At 35.6% G+C, this 17,560-nt stretch overlaps 1 protein-coding gene and 1 pseudogene across 1 annotated transcript in view; one reads left to right on the top strand and one right to left on the bottom strand.

The window, feature by feature from the left end:
* st6galnac5a (ST6 (alpha-N-acetyl-neuraminyl-2,3-beta-galactosyl-1,3)-N-acetylgalactosaminide alpha-2,6-sialyltransferase 5a) overlaps positions 1–11,530 on the top strand; it is a 47,187-nt gene extending 35,657 nt beyond the window's left edge. Inside the window, exons 4-5 of the mRNA XM_026206818.1 lie at positions 8,774–8,881; positions 10,393–11,530. Coding sequence (XP_026062603.1) covers positions 8,774–8,881; positions 10,393–10,639 — 355 coding nt within the window. The 3' untranslated portion in view covers positions 10,640–11,530. The remainder of the gene's footprint in view (positions 1–8,773; positions 8,882–10,392) is intronic.
* A 3,865-nt stretch (positions 11,531–15,395) lies between these two features.
* LOC113046004 (GPI-anchor transamidase-like) overlaps positions 15,396–17,560 on the bottom strand; it is a 32,802-nt pseudogene continuing 30,637 nt past the window's right edge.

Consider the following 17,560-nt stretch of genomic DNA (forward strand, 5'->3'; position numbering starts at 1 on the left):
CACTTTCGGTTCGGTACGCGGTACGCATTATGTGTACCGAATGGTGCGTTGGACTAATTAATTATATTTGAAAAAAAAAGAGAGAGAAATATAATGAAATGCGTTCAACAAGGTAGCCCAATAACTCAAACGACGTAACAGGCAACGCCCTTGACACTCCCAAGGAAGAAAAAAACACCAACTTATATGTTTTTGTTAGTCTACTCAGTCAGGCGCTCGCTCACTCAGCACGCGCTGAAGGCTCGTTGCAAAATGGCCAATGCGTTTAACAGACCAGAAAAATAAGATCCTAAAATAACCAACAGGTCTGGTGTTTGGGTGCACTTTGGATTCCCTTTAAGCTATAATGGTGATGGCAAGAGAGTGGTGGATAAAAAAACAACGGTATGTCGCATCTGCAACATGACAGGGTACACCAGCGGGAATAAAAAAAAAAAAAAAAAAAAACACCAGCGGGAATACGTTTACGCTGACATCACCTTATTGTGTCAGTATCTGGGAAAAGACGAAGAAAAGGAGAAACATGCACGCAACAAACTATCCTTGCAGCATTTAGACACCGGTATTATAGCTTACAGGGAATCCAAAGTGCACCCAAACACCAGACCTGTTGGTTTAGGATCTTATATTTCTGGTCTGTTAAATGCATTAGACATTTTACAACGAGCCTTCAGCGCGTGCTGAGTGAGCGAGCGCCTTAGGGGCCGTTCACATATCGTGCCTAAAAACGCATGGAAAATGCTATGCGCGTCTTTTTCCTCATTTCCAAAGCGCTCGGGCAGAAGCGCTCATGAGGCGTCTGTCTTTGCTAAGCAACATTGACGTCTCTCCATGAGACGCGGAAATTTCAGCGAAGGATAAATGGATTTGCAGCTCTAAAAATCGCTTGCAGTAGCTCTGCTACTAAATTTAGTTAAAAATTGCAATCATATACAACTATGATCAGCTGTTCCTTCATCTTGGCTGAGTTTTCAACGTTGTTACGGGAAAGGATGAAGCTGATTGGTTAGTTCTTGTCACATGACCCGCGGTGCGCTTGCGGCATTCTGAAAAGTTGAGATGTTTTTACATTTTGCTGTATCTAAAACGTACCGAACCGAACCGAACCGTATCGTATCAAACCGAACCGTGAATTTTGTGAACCGTTACACCCCTAATATATATATATATATATATATAAATATATATATGACTATGCTTTACAATAGCATTTTATTCTGTGGAATGAAACAGTATTAATATGTTCTCATACTCCTTAGCAGTCAAATGTGACCAAACACCATAATTGTAACTTTTAACCAATAAAATAACTGTTCTACATTTTAGCTCAGTTCTGTTTAGTTATTTGAAGAGATTTTGGTACTACATAATATGCGCAATAATGTAAATATAACATTCTCTAATATGCTTATTATTTATATTACAATTAGTGTAGTATTTAGGGTTAAAATAGAGAAAACATTATAAAATTCCAGTGCAAAGAGGCAAATTAGAGGCATTTGGTGGCCAGAAAGATAATATTCATATGTAATGCCATCTTATTGATGTTTAATAAATACATATATTTAGCTCTACTCTAGTTGCTCAAAACAGTATTGCTGGTCATAACTGCTTATTTTTTAGGGTTTGCTTTTAAGTTAGATATAATTTTTTTAATGTTGCATTTAAAAAGGTTAATTACTAACAAGCAAATTAGGAATTTAACCCAATAAAGAAGCTTAAATTATTTTTTTACAAAATATAAAAATAATAAAAACAACAAGAGTTATGTTGCAACTCGGGTACAGTGATATGCAGTGGGATATACATATGAAAGATGTTGCATTATTTTTCAACCATAATACCTGAATGACCAGATGAATTTAGTGTCTAAAATCCTGTCAAAGCTAAGGATATTCAGTGAAATTGTTTGCAGTGTTTTACAAATAACTGATAAATAAAAGACATCTTTCTTTCTTGGCAAGTCGCGATGGCTGTCAATGTAAATTTAAATATAGAAATTTAAAATAACTGTAGTGACACCATGTAACAGGATTTCTCAACTCTGGATCTCAAGGTCCACTTTCCTACAAAGTTTAACTCCAATCTTGACCAACTCACTTGCCTGTAACTTTCTAGTAATCCTGTAGGCCTTGATTCACTTGTTCGGGTGTGTATGATTAGGGATGGAACTAAAATCTGCAGGAAAGTGGACCTTAAGGGTCAGAGTTGAGAACCCCTGGCTTATAACCAGGAATTTTCAAGATTTAAAAATAGAAAATAAAGCACCAGTCATGTAATCTTATTAATATTCAGTGAGCCATGCTTTTCTAGTGTAGGATTTGGTGTAGGTAATCATTTTGATAATACATTTAAAACAGTTCTTGCAAAAGGTGTTCACAAAGACATTTTAAGAGCATTTCTGTCTTTGTAGAGGCATCATAAATGCAATCCTATAATTTGCACTACCCATATACAATATTAAATAAACAACAATACTAAACATCAAAATTTTGGCAAGGCTGCATACTGTAATATGAACAACCAAAATACACTAATTTAAGTCTCATGAGACAATGTAAAAACCTGTATGTGTGTAATTCACTACAAAGAACCAGTTCATGAGATTTATTCATTGGGGTATCAAACTACAGTGGTTGTGCTGTATGATCTTAATTTACTAAAAGGTAAAAAAAGATAATTAGAGTCATTTGTTTGGAAATCGGACTACGTATAGCTGTTTGTTTTTGATTTACCAAGAAAACTGTCATTTTTACAGTGTAGATTCAAGTTATGGGGTTCTATTGCAGGAAATACTGCCTGAGTATTTTAGTAGCATGTTCCATTTGTATTGTCAGAAGAAAACATGTGGAAATAAATAACATTTCCACTTCCAGAACTTTATGGATCTTTTTTTTTTTTCCAATAGTTGTTCAATACAAATTATTGATGATTTGTTAGTTCTTTTGTTGAAATCTGAAATATTACTAAATAAACATGTAATTAAATAAAATATACATATATATATATATATATATATATATATATATATATATATATATCTGTGTGTGTGTGTGTGTGTGTGTGTGTGTGTATACAACATATACATTTGTAAGCAATGTAATATTTTGTAGATTTTTGCCTGTGTAAATTATCAATCATAAAATGAATGTATGAAAGTGAATGAACATATGAAACTGTTTATTCAACAGTGGTGTTTTGTCACGTAGATGCCTTTTTATAAAAGCAATAAACTAGTGTAGTCATGTTGTGGAAACCCATTACCTGTGGTAAAAACCACTGTAATGCATGTTGTCTCATTGCCTTTTTGAAGGGTCATAGGACCATGAGAACCTGTACTGTACTTACAGGTAAACCCCAAAACTACTTCTAAAGTAATTCAGGCTTATGGTGTTACAATTTGTGCATTACAGGTCATGTAAATAGTCATGCAGAAGAACTTGGCAATGGGGAGGCAGTGTCTTTGCTCTCCGGCCTGGCAGTGACAGACAGCCCTGCAGCACAAACACAAACATAGCCCAATGTTCTGGCATTTTGTTTTTCCACGACTTAGCAGTTCAGTTTTCTGCTGTTGTTTTCTCCTGCATCTGGTCACATTGGCTTCTAAACAATTCTGCTTTGGAGAACTCGGTCTATTAGAATGTGTTCATAGGGATTCTGGGCATTGATATAAGCAATATGTTTCCATGATACCTGGATAGTATTTGCTGGATATTGAACAATAACGGTTATGTTTGGTCAAGCACATATTAGGATGAGGATGACCACTCAAAAAGAATTCAAATCTAAACGCCACAACATTTAACATAATATGTTAAATGTTGTGGCGTTTAGATTTGAATTCTTTTTGAGTGGTCATCCTCATTTTGCCCTTATGAGCAGTCTCATGTTATACTGTACCACACAGACTTCTGTGAGAACAATTCATGCACTAAATATCATTATCCTCTAATAAAAGACAAAATGTTTATCGCCATTTACATCACAGAATTTTTTTACTTCTTCTGAAGATGCATTGAAAGATACTAGAAAAAAATAGTTCACTGTATTTATTATTTTATTCAACACTCAAATGACACAGGATCTTCTTTAACGTTTAATGTTTTTTGAGATTATAAGATAAATTAACCTTCATCTGGCAGCCATAAATAGTTTTATGTTGAGTCAAACATCATATATTTGCACTTCAAATACAGCTCACATTTCAGAAAATCTTATTAGTTCTTCCACCTCGTTAATACATGAGTAAGCCTTGTACTGTATATTTTTCAGTTTATATCTCCTCTATTAAAATAGGCAGTCATTAAGCAGGCGGTAATTTGCAATGCTCTTGGTAGATCATTATTGAGATGAGATGTTGCATCTGTGTTCTTTAACGTGCAATTTTACATTTCCCATCCATGCTGCTATGGAATTGCGCATGGAATTTGCCCTGCTTAGTAAATCTGGCCTTAAAAGTTAAATTGGTTTATGAAGTGGCACAAAAACAGCCAGTCAGAACTTATTTGATGTTTGATTAGGGTTTACTTGAATTCTTTAAATATAATGCATTATTTAAAAAAATTTAATGTGAATAAATGTATTATTAATTGTAACCACATTTATAAAAACTTACTTATACATTCATTTTTGCACCCTTAGAAAGTAAAATGCGTTGAAACTACTTTGGTTACAATTATTTATGGAAATATATAATGAATTGATGATGATCACCTTTATAATGCATTAAGCAAAACTTCAAGAAATGTGTTACATTTAGCCGACGCTTTTATCCAAAGCAACTTACAATTGCTATATATGTCATAGGTCGCACGCCTCTGGAGAAAACTAGGGGTTAAGTGTCTTGCTCAGGGACACATTGATGTGAAGAAATTTGAAATCATTTAAGAAAGGGTTAAAAATAAATATGTAATATAAACATGCTTATACTGTAAATGACAGTAAACAGTATTTTTTTACAAATTATTAATACAAATATAATTAAAAAGGAAGCAAACACTGTAACCAACAGTGCACTCAGAATTCTAGGAAATTTTTGTGCATTGTGAATCACGTTTTCAAAATAAAGCCAAGGTAGCACTTATTTTACATAAAGCACACAGTGAAAATGACATGAATATGACATTGGGCAAAAGCATGAAGAGCAGCATCATTTGAAATAACAAGTTTAAAGTTTGTCGATCAATGTCTCAATGAAGCTGAACTCTCTCTGTTCGCATGGACCAACTGTCATGAAGAGCATACGCAATCATGCAGGATACAAATGCACTCTTTAAATTTCACTGCTGGATTCGACTAAGTTAGCAAGGTTTTTTAAATTAGATATTCATTAGTAATAAAAAAAAAGATTAGTTTAAATTTATATAAATGCGTATTTGCTGAATGCTCACTGCTATTGAGAAAATATGTTTGCCTTTCTATTACTAACAATATAAAAGCATAATGCTCATTATAATGCTTTTTTGTATGAATTTCAATTCCTTTGTTTAACAGTTCTGATTAATAGACAAATAAGCGAACGAGGGAGAATGTGTGCACTGTAAAAAAAATAAAAGTCCCGCCATGAACGCATCAGCCAAACCTACCAAAAACCTATCGGCCTAAGCTGATGTTTGAAAAAATGACAAATATCGGCTGATATATTTGCCTTGGCAATATATATCGGTCGACCAAAACCTGCCATCATTCTAGTGTAACTAAACGAGGCAATGGACATTGGCATGTGGAATTTGCATCTGGATGCCACACCCGCAGCACGGGTATAAGAGGCAGCAGGTGCACTGCATTTATTCATCATTTCGCTTCAAAGCGGAGCGGTGGTGCATCACTACTGCTTATCTCTTTGAGTGTTTGCAGAAAGCTAGTGCGGGCGTTATGGCAGACCAGCAGTGGTGGTCACGGTCTCACTGGAATCATCCAACATGCAGACAGCCACACCAGGTGTGTGAGGTATCCAGCTGCATGCTTCAGCACTAAAAATGAGCAACCCCTAAAAGACCAACATGGATTAAGGTGTCTTTTTAAAGGTGCCTTGGGTGGTGTTGGCGCAGTGGATAAGACACATACCTTTGGTCTGAGCGATCTGGGTTTGAATCCACTGTGAGACACCAATGTGTCCCTGAGCAAGACGCAATTCAATTTGCCCAGCGTCTCCCCATGTTCAGGGGCATCTAATTCACATCAGTAAAACCTGTCTTCCGTGCAGAAATCGCAGTCCTGCTGGTGAAGGATGCAATAGAGCCAGTCCCTCCAACCGATATGACGATGAGGTTTTACAGCCCTTACTTCATCAAAATGTTGATGCAGAAACACATTTTCGAGTGCATCCATTCCCAAGACAGTTTTGTCTGTCCCTGTCACCCCATATCTTCACCAAAGTCGTGGAAGTGGCTTTTGTTCCCTTGAGAACAGGGTGTTCGAAATCCTTAACCATCTTGATGACTGGCTTATACACAGTCTCGCGAACAGTTGTGAGCACACAGGAATGTAGTGAGTAACACCTCAGTCAGTTGTGTCTGCACTGGATCCATGGCCAAGTTCCAAGGTGGGCGTGGTTATGCGCCGCTCACTGGGTTCAGATTACACTGGCCTTTCACGGAACCTTAAGCCCGTGGTTGGATCTTTAATTTCTTCTGGCAGGAGTGTCCCTGGAACAGGTATCAAGCAGTGGTTTTCACAAATTGCTTGGCAACTGGATGGGGAGCCACATACAATGGGCATGTGGCATAGAGGCTGACATTTTTTCGAATATAGCCTACCTTTTATATATATAAACTATAATCTAGGGGTGTGATCGTGGACGATAAAAATGTCTCCACTATCTTTTTTTGAAAGAAATATCGTAGTACCATGCTGCAGCGCACATTCTATCAGCTGCAGTTCTGGTCCCTCCGTCATACACTGTACAATGCCACATGCATGGCATTCACAGTAGTGTTAACTCAACGCTAGAGTTACTCTCTCGTTTACATGTGCTTTTAAATGTTTCATTTGCACGCTGATCTGACCTGTGCTTTTCCTGAGCGTCACATACACCCGACCAGAGTATGTGAGTGGAGCGGTGTGAGTCTCATTCGCTGCAAGCGCTCTTCACCTCTGCTCCATCACGATTACAATTGGATCTTTCCGATCAGAAGGTTATAATGACAGCAATAACCAAGCAAGAAGTTAAAAGCTAATTCTCAAGGAGTTTGTCTGTTCCTTTTACTTTTGGGTTAAAGCATGATCATTTTAAAGCATGCATTTAAAAAAAAAGGAATCTTACAGTGCTACTACATCAGTATCTGATTTTGAATGAGCAGAAATCTGTAAGAAATGCATCGATCTGTAGATAAAATAACTCATGAAAATGTGCTGTTATTTTCATCACAAACAAAATTTGCACAGCAGAAAGCAGAAATTATACCTTTTAATGCTGGCAATGTAATTAGTTTGGCGTGTAGAAAAATAAAGTTTGCACACAATAGCCTAAGCCACTTTGAAACTCTCCTGTTCATTTGTTTATTATTATTATTATTTTTTAATATAGGCTACGTTATGAACATAACATTGAAATACAAACAATACTGAAATACTTTATCCACGGATTGAAGGCGAAGCAGTGATTCTGGTATCAGTGAGCGTGAAGCGGAGTGATTATTAAATGCTCGGAGTGCATTTTTGGCCATTTTTGGTCATGCAGATAAAAGTAAACAATCTTTTGAATCCGTATACGTTTATTTGTGTGCACTCAGAATAACGACGAAACGCTGTGCTTCTGTAAAATAATTAAAGCAAACAATTCAAGCTACAAACATTCATTGCCAAAGAAGCTGGCTGTTCACAGAGTGCTGTATCTAAGCATGTTAACAGACAGTTGAGTGAAAGGAAAAAGTGTGAAAGAAAAAGATGCACAACCAACTGAGAGAACCGCAGCCTTATGAGGATTGTCAAGCAAAATCGATTCAAGAATTTGAGTGAACTTCACAAGGAATGAGCCTGGGGTCAAGGCATGCAGACTTGTCAAGAAATTTGGCTACAATTGTCGTATTCCTCTTGTTAAGCCACTCCTGAACCACAGACAATGTCAGAGGCATCTTACCAGTGGTCCAAAGTCCTCTTTTCAGATGAGAGCAACCTACCCCTTACAGAAAACCTGCTTGCATTGTTACACTTTCAGATGAACATTTACTATTTTAAAAAAAAAAAAACATTTTTTGTATGCCATGTCATGCCTTAGGTACTGCTTTTGAAGAAAAATAAAAATAAAAAATGGGAAAACAGTATAGTGGTATTCAAAAACATGTTCTGCGTGAACGGCCCCTAACTGTGCAGAGGTTATAGTTTAGATGTTGATTAATTCCATTGGATATTCTAGAGCATGCACAAGAGATTATTTACATTGCATCTGCCAGACAGTGGATGCTCTGTTGTCTGAGGTAATTTAACAGTAATCAAAGGCTTCTAATCAATCACGTCCGGGTTGTTGTTCACTAATGCTGTTTGTTTTCCTTTATTAATGTGTTATTTGTCAAAGATTCACCAGGGCTTTCATGTCAGATGGCAGGTTGGCAGAACTGATGAGCAGTTGAGGATAACGTTCGGTTGTAGAAATGATCCTGACAGCTGGACAGCACTCTAAATGCAACAGAATCTTGGGCTTGTGTGTGTGGAATTTCTAACAGATATATCTTCTGGAATGTTAACTACAGCATGCCTCGCAGTTTGGTCTTCGATGTATTGTTTTCAGCAGACAGTCAAACACACACACACTCTCTCTCTTTTTCTCTTTCAGGAGAATCTCTAACTCGTGGTTAAGCACAGGCTGGTTCACAATGACTATTGCCTTAGAGCTCTGTGACAGAATCAATGTTTATGGCATGGTGCCTCCAGATTTTTGTAGGTAAGTCAGATTTCACTGCTTTGCTTTTGGGTTTCAGCATAAAATGAGGTCCAAACCTGAGACCATTAGTAAAGTATTAAATCTTTTATGTTGCATTGACTCAAAAATACAGTAAAACATAATACTGTGGAATTTTATAACAATTTAAAACTAGTCAGTTTCTTCATTACATGCTGCATTAGGCTATATAGCCTAATGACAAAAAAAAAAATTATAGAACGTTTAGCAAACACTGAAGAATCTAATAAAAAAATAAAATAAAATAAAAGAGAGCCTCCGTAGCGTAACGCGAGGTAAACAGCAAAGATAAGCTTTTCAAAATGAAAACAAAAGAAAAAGAAAAGTAAAACTAAACTTGCTGCCTGTGAAGTGATTGAATGTTTTTTTTTCCCCTACAAGAACACCAACATGTTCACCTCTAGTTTAAGAAACAGTCTTTTACTTTACATTAGCGTGAAAACCATTAATATTTGTTTCAGTTTAGCCGAGCGTACCTTTTCGATCCTGCTAACACAGCGAGTATAAACCGGGATCTACTCTCAATACGCTGCACAGTTCAAACGAGTTCTCCTTTAATGTTTCTCATATGCATCAGAGATGGCAGCTTTTATGTGTGAACAATGCGGTGGTCGCGCCAGTGCAACTGCTCACAAAATTTAGTTGGTCTCAGTCTGGAGACAATTACAATTAATAGTAAAAATAACAGGTTATTATTACTTTTTATATGATTAATAAAATGAATATTAAGAAAACTTGCCCACTGCATTTTGTAATAGGCCTATTCTTTAATTTTGTAGTCTGTATGAAAAGGTGCATTTCTATTAAAGGCACGTCCATGTGGACATGGCGAGTCAGAAAGCATTATTTATTAATAAATAATTAAAATGTATTATTTTCCCCAACACGTGCAGAATCACTTTGCCGGCGCTTGAGTTAATTGCTTTATGCATTTAGTTGTTATTGCACTGCACAAGTTATGCATGCGTAATAAGTCAAAAAAATTTTCGAATGATGAAGAATGATTGTTGATCTTGTTTTCCCTTTAATACATATCTTCCACAAGATATTTTTCTATATTACTTTTAAAAAGTGGAAGGGACAATATTGACCGTAGCAAAAAGCGGTGGGGACATGTCTCACCCATCCCACCAGAAAATACGCCAATGTGTAAATTGCATGTTTCCAGTGTGGTCAAAGATCTGATCTTTCTGCGTGTTTGTTCAGGCAGCCCCTGCTGTGTACCAATGCTATGAGAAAAATAACCGAGAGCCAAAAATGAAACGATTCATTGTGATTCCCCGCTGAGGCATGACCTCTCCCCCCAGCCATTTTGCAACCATAATGTATTACATAAAATCAATTTATTTCCCTTGAAGCCAGTTATTCTCTGAACCAAATCAGGTTAATTGCCTTGAAAATGAATATCTAGCTCAGGATTAATTTGGGAATCAGGGAATGTAATGGTACTTTAACACTGTCCCCATTTTAATCTCTGCTCTCATTGTGTACAGGGAGTCTCAGCACCCCTCTGTCCCATACCACTACTACGAACCAACGGGCCCGGATGAATGTGCCATGTACATCTCCCACGAGCGAGGCCGGCGAGGCAGTCATCATCGCTTCATCACAGAGAAGCGGGTCTTTGCCAGCTGGGCTCGGATGTTCAACATTCATTTCTACCAGCCGGACTGGAGTCCGCCACCGTTACCGAGAAATAACACTGCAACCACAGCCTTTCCCCGATCGCAGAAGACGTGACTCTCACCAGAGCCTTCAGAGATCTCCAGCTGCCTCAGACGGATCACTGGCAAATTCCTGTTGCCGTGTGGATGGAGCTTTAAGTGTTGGATTGACTGAGAGAGAGACTGATGCAAGGAGAACTGATGCTTAAACCTTTCTTTTCTTTTGCACATTCATTGTTTCTTTAGGTACAAAATGCATTCCAGTAGTCTGTACACATCCATATCCTGATCAAAGAGCTCTAGAGTGTATACGATCTGCCTGCAAAATGTGTACTAAAGACAATGTAAAACAGCATTTGCAAGTCATTTTACTTTGATAATATGAAATATTATTTAATGAAACATGATAGTCAATGACAGATCAGAATGATGGCACTTGATTTTATTCAACTTTGTTAAAAACAGTCTCAATTTACTGTGTCAGGTGATTAGAAGACATTAGCAGAACAAGAAAATGTCTTTTTTGGATTCAATTTTATGAAAGCTTATGAAGTTCGCAGTGAGGCCTGAAATGTGCACTAAGAAAGTAAAACAATACCAATTTTTGGATTCGTGTTGACTTAACTCAACACTGTCCAGTGTATTAATGACGTTTACACTCTAAAAATTAAAGGTTACTTTATTGGCATTGATGGCTCCATGAAAAAAGGTTGACATCCATGGAAGCTGATTAACTGTAACAAGGCACTTTTACAGTGGAAAACAATCTTTAGATTATTCAAATATAAATAAAATAATGGTTCTTTTAAGATCTTTCTGTTCACCGAAAGGTTCAGAGTAAAAAATTATATGGTCAGTCAGTCATGGCAATTTACGTTTTTACATTAAGCTGAAAAAAAAAGTTATATGAAATGTAACTTGATTTAATTTAATTCAAGTTGAGTAGACTTAGTTCAGTTCATGACTTTCTTAACTAATTTTGAAATGGGTGTTTTTTTTGTGTATTTTTTTTTACCAAAATTTTTTAGCATTGCTGTGAAGACTCCCTTTTGAAATTTTTAGGCGTGCATAATATTTCAACATTTTTTAAAACATTATACTGAAATGCATAACAATTTACTTTAATTATTTTCCTGTTTTTTTTTTATTTGTATTATTTATTTATTTATTTCGGTGTTTGTTTTAAGCTTATGCTCTCATTATTCTTTCTCAAGATAATTTCAATTTTCTCATTGTACAGCTGAAAGTGTGATTGTGAGACTGATTTAAAATGATTTAACATGAACAATAAACAGTTCTTTTGTTTAAAAAAATTATATGCAGTGTGATCAAGATTTCTCACATTTATCAAGGCTAAAAAAATCTAAGATGAATCCTGCTGGAATACGAAAGAATCCACAAGAAATTCAGTGGCATAAGGGCAACACAGAGTATATAAAAATGAAATCGAAACCCAACATCCATTATTTTTGTGGTCAGTCTGGAGAGGAGTATGTCAGAGGTGTACAGGATGCACACAGGTGTAATTACAGCCGTCACAGCAGGAGGCCATGCATCGTTGACCATAACCGCGCTGCATCTGTCCATCATGCAAATGTACACACACGTCGGGACTGTTAAAGCAGCCATCGCATTAATGCGCCCCAGATGACTGACAAGTTGGCATTGCTGTTGAATGCACAAATGTTTGCAGATAAGCTGCCCAGCTACGAGTGATGAGTCGGCCTATTATAGCTTGAATTATTGCAAAAGCTACTGTTGGTTGTATAAATGCTGAAATGCCTGTCCATCTTGAGGGGAAACATTATTTCTGTATGCTAAGAGCTGTGGAAGAAATTGTGTCATTTTGAAAAACAGCAAGTAGGAAATATGTTTCAAAATAAAGTCATTTCTATAATAATAGGTTGTTATCTTAATTGATCTGGCCACGATAATTGAGTTTAATTTTTATTTAAAAAAGAGAAATTGCAGCTTTAATTGACATTGGTAAATACATAAAAGGTTAATTAAAGGAATATTCCAGGTTCAAAAGGTGTTCATTCAACAGCATTTGTGACATGTCAACCCGATCTCACGGCAATTCGTAAATTTTTCACGAAATGGCTTATTCGTACGAATACGTACAACCACTCGTACAAATTCATACGATTTTTGCCAAATCGTAGGTATTTTACGAGTTGCACAATTCATATTCATGAATTTGTACAAATTACCTACACCTAACCCCGCCCGTAAAACTAACCATCACTGGGGTTTAGACAAATCGAATAAAATCGTACGAGTGAGGTCGTACAAATTCGTACGAATAAGCCACCTCGTAAAATACTTACGAATTGGTCGTGAGATAGCATTGGAAATGTTGTTTACAATGCAGAATCATTTCAACTTGTTCTTTAAAAAAGCAAAAAATCAAGGCTGCAATGAGGCTCTTATAATAGAAGTTAATAGGGCAACTTTATGATTGATTAAAACGCACGTGAAGCTTATTTTCTAGAAGCATGTGCATTCATTTTATTGTTACAACCTGTGTGTTATATACACACAACAGAGTTATACAGTTGTTTTATATATATATATATATATATATATATATATATATATATATATATATATATATATATATATATATATATATGAAACATTTTATTTTAGTTTGATTTAATTTAACTTAAATAAAATAAATAATACACACTAATAAAGTACAACAAATTTTATAGAACTTTAAAATGAACACATATGTGAACACGAATGATGCTGTACATTTGGATATATTTTACACATAAAAGCTTAGAAAAATGATGATGATCATCATCATCATTATTACCGACTCTAAAATCATGATTCAGTTGAGCTTAATTTACATTAAATCCAGAAAAACTGGTGCTGTATGTATGTGTTCTTGTTAGTGTAACACAAAACCACTTTCTCATCTCCGGTTCTGTAGACAATCTTTGAAAGCAGAGAGAAAACACATTGAAAAGAAGCTCAAGTGTGGCACTGTGGTAAGGTATTGAAAGAGAGAATTGGTGAGAAATAAAGCAATATAGGCCACTGCAGCTAGACCCAGATTACTACACCAGGAGTCTTTCTCTTGGTTAGTGTATTGATCTATGGTGGCCCAGCTATTTTCCAAACAGTGAGTCACTGACTAAGAGACAAACGTCTCCGGCGCTGAGAAAACAGAGATGAAATCACAGGGTGCTGAGCTATAATTAAACCCCAAATATATAAGAAGTTAAACAGGAATTACATGCTAGATGATTTTACATCAAAAAACATGAACTGCACTGCAGAATCAAAAATAAGTGTTTTTTCCATCTGTGCCAGTTTATAATTGCACAAAAATCCAAAAGGTCTCGTCGCATGAAGCTGATATTATTTATTTAAAAAATAATTATAAAATAAATAATGCCTTTTAAATGGGCACTAAAGAAATAGCTTAAACTGCTGCATGATTTAAACATGAAATTAGCATAGAGATCTGGCATCCTATAATTTACATTTTAAGAAGGTTGTATTTCATGGCCTAATAAATATGTCTTAATATGTATTAGGTAGGTATTTGTATACAACACAATCAGTAACTGCAGCAGGTGTTTATCCATTCACAGCTCGCTAATAACTCAGCATTATGTTACTAGAAATCATTTCATAATGCTTCTCCATTGTAAAATGTGAGTTCTTTGTTCTCTTTCATTTCACACAGAAAACAAAGAGCTCCAGCTCCTTTTTCCACTATTTTCCCTCTGCTTTTCTGCTTTATTACCCTCCTTCGAATTTAAAGGGAACAGAACATGAAAAAAGCTTTCAGAAAATTTTCACTGTATACTTTATTCAAAACATCACCTTTAGCCAGTTTTATAATAAAAAAGAAAAAGAAAAAAAAGGAAAGAAAACAGCACAATGTTAGATAACGTAAATGGGAAGACAAAATTGCACTGTAGAAATTCTCATAATGTGTTTCCTCACAAAACGTGAGTGCCAGTGAATATTTTAATGTGAGCTCTGCTCTCCTAAACAATCCTCAGTAACCAACAGTTAATGATGCATAAGACAGACAGAAAAAAAAGGAAGGAAAAAACTGAATCAAGACAGTCCAATTTGTCAGTCTCTTATTCACACTTGCTGTGTAGCTGGGGGTGAATTCGGGCGACCCCTTTTAGAGCACATTCGTAACAGTTCAAGTGCAGCAGAGATGCTAATGGACAGATACAGGACACTGCCACAGGCAAATGGAGCTGTATGGTTGCTGTACATGGAATTTAGTTTAGTTGTCCATTTATTCCTCATATTTATTGCTGGATGATCTCATGATAATGTCTAGGTCATAAAAATAAATAAATAAATAAATAAATAATAATAATTTTGCTTTAAAAACAAAGCCTGTTTCATAACATTTTCTCCCCACTTCTTGTCAGTCAGTTCCCAGCAGCTTAATGATGTGTGGAAAAACTATTTTATTCTCATTGCTAATTGGAAAATAAATGTTATATGAATTCAATTAAGAACAGTAGTGATTACACATCATGTTATAGTTTGTTGTACTTAATTTGATGTATGCTGATTAAAAAAACATCACTGTATTTCAGTGAGATGTTTCTTTTCATAAGGACAATATCCTAAAATTAGCTTCTTTTTTTTTTTTTTTTTGCAAACTTTTTACTCATTGTCTCAATTTTGTGGTAAAATATGACCAATAAATTACCCTGAAAAGCATTATCATTTACCAATTTAAATGAAGAATGGAAATGATGCAATTGAAACAACAGATCAGCAATTGCATTTACATATTCAGATGATCTATTAAAATTAAAAAAAAAAAATACATCTCATCCTGCTAAGAACAGATGAAGAAATCTGGGAGGAGTTACAAGTTACAATTCCACATGTGCCATTATAAATGTGAGAAAATAACTGTTGAAGAGATGAAACTATAAATGGAAATGAAGAACAAGCAAACAAACCAACAAATAATAAGTACGCTTCTCCCTGCAAGCTGTCTGTGTGTGTTTAGTTCAAAAGAATGTCCCTGTGTGAAATTCAAATGGATTTACTGAGCTCCAAACAACAAAGAATGTTTGAATGTAAGAAGTCGGTGCATGTCACTTTCAAAAAATGATACATCGCAGAACCCAAAGAAAACAAACTTGCATCAAATAATAAATAAAAACCTATTCCTGACCAAATCAATCATGAACAAAGCTAGGGTGGACTTTTTTATGAATGCAGTGGCTCCTTTGACCTCTGTGGTGCTGGAAGGGATGAATCAGAAGATGTGTGTGAGATGTTTGATGCCATAGGTCTGGAAGAACACCAGCAAGATCAGAGTCCAGAGCCCCAGAATGAAGCCATCAGGAGGGTGCCAGTCTTTCTGCTTGGGTTTCTGTGAAGACACATCAGCGACAAGCGGTTTTATATCAAGAAAGACTGAATTTAATTTGCTCTTGATGTAGCATGCAAACATACGGTAAGTGTCAAACAATGTCCTCTCCAGTCCAAAACTGTTTTAACAAAACAGAACAAAAGAAAGCAAGAAGAAATGAAATAAGGAGAAAAATAAACAAGTAAAAGAAAGTTTATTTAAAACAAAAACAAAAAAACAACTAAAAGAAAACGATTCAAAGAATGAATTAGAGGAAGATCCAGCAGTCAACAACATAAAAATGAAAGATTTAATGATTAAATGAAAGAAAGAAATAGAGCATGTAAAACATATAAGACAGAACAAAAGAAAACACACAAGAAGAAAAGAAAGATTGAACAAATGGTAGATTGCTCAACAAATGGTGAGCAAAAATAAACAACTAAAAAATGTACAAAACTAAAAGACAACAAGCGAGGAAAAGCAAGTAAAAGAAAAAAAAAGAAAGAAAGAAAGAAATATGCAGACTCACGTATATAAACATGCACTTTAACATCAGAACTCATCAGCCTCAGTGTTTGCACATTTATAGCTACATCATCACTTTGTGTATGAATATTATACATTTGAATCACCCACCATTAAACATGCATCACCAGATGTGCATTTATATGCTAATGCAGACTGAATATTTTACTGAGAACATTTTTAGATGTAACCTCTAAAAAGAAATTGCTCAAAACTTTTCTAATTCTAATAGAGGGGTTTGTGAGGGCCTTTGCTGCACTGTAGGTGAACATGAGTGTGTGTTTAACTGCATCCCTTCATTATCAGCCTAAATAAAGCTACAGCCTGAGGCCGGACACGACGCTGACCTAGAAACCAGGCGCATGTATGTATCCACGCTGACCACCAGAGTGCACATAACCTGACTCACGAATGCCACTGGAACACGGCGAAACAGCATTGTATGATAAATCTTGCTTTAGGGAAAGATAATACAGAACATTAGTGCATGTGGTTTATGCCTTAGAGCATTAACTGAGACTCACAATCAAGGTCCTTCACATCCTCGCTTTGGTGAATATACAATATACGCATTTGAAAGAACAATTCAGCATAAAAGGAAAATTCTGTAATCATTTTTCTCACCCTCATGTTCCAAAAAAATATATATATATATTTTCCATACAATAAAAATGAATGGGGAAAAGCTGCAAATTTTCAGACATGTATACCCTGTTCTGTTTGCATCCATTCTAATAAGCTGCCTATTGTGGGGTTAGTAAGACAAATTATTCAAAAATTCTAAACAATGTAGTAAAAATAGTAAAAAATTCTTAGAAGCTCTAAGACATCTTGACAATCTAATGTAGAAACAAGTGCAGATCTGTGTGCACAAATCAACTTATAACAGTTCACGTGTGATTCATAAAACATTCGTATGACGCCAATCTCATCGTAGGAATGATCGCACGTTGATAAATGACAAAAGTTTGAAAATAAATAAATAACAATCGTCATTTAAATTCACACCTCTAAAAACACCCCGGTTTAGAAGCTTCGCCCCTAGAGTTTACGACACAGAGATATGAAACCCAGCCAAACAGAGGAATTAATCTCATCAAAGAGAAA

Source organism: Carassius auratus, chromosome 27, assembly GCF_003368295.1.
Source record: "Carassius auratus strain Wakin chromosome 27, ASM336829v1, whole genome shotgun sequence".
Taxonomy (NCBI): Eukaryota; Metazoa; Chordata; class Actinopteri; order Cypriniformes; family Cyprinidae; genus Carassius; species Carassius auratus.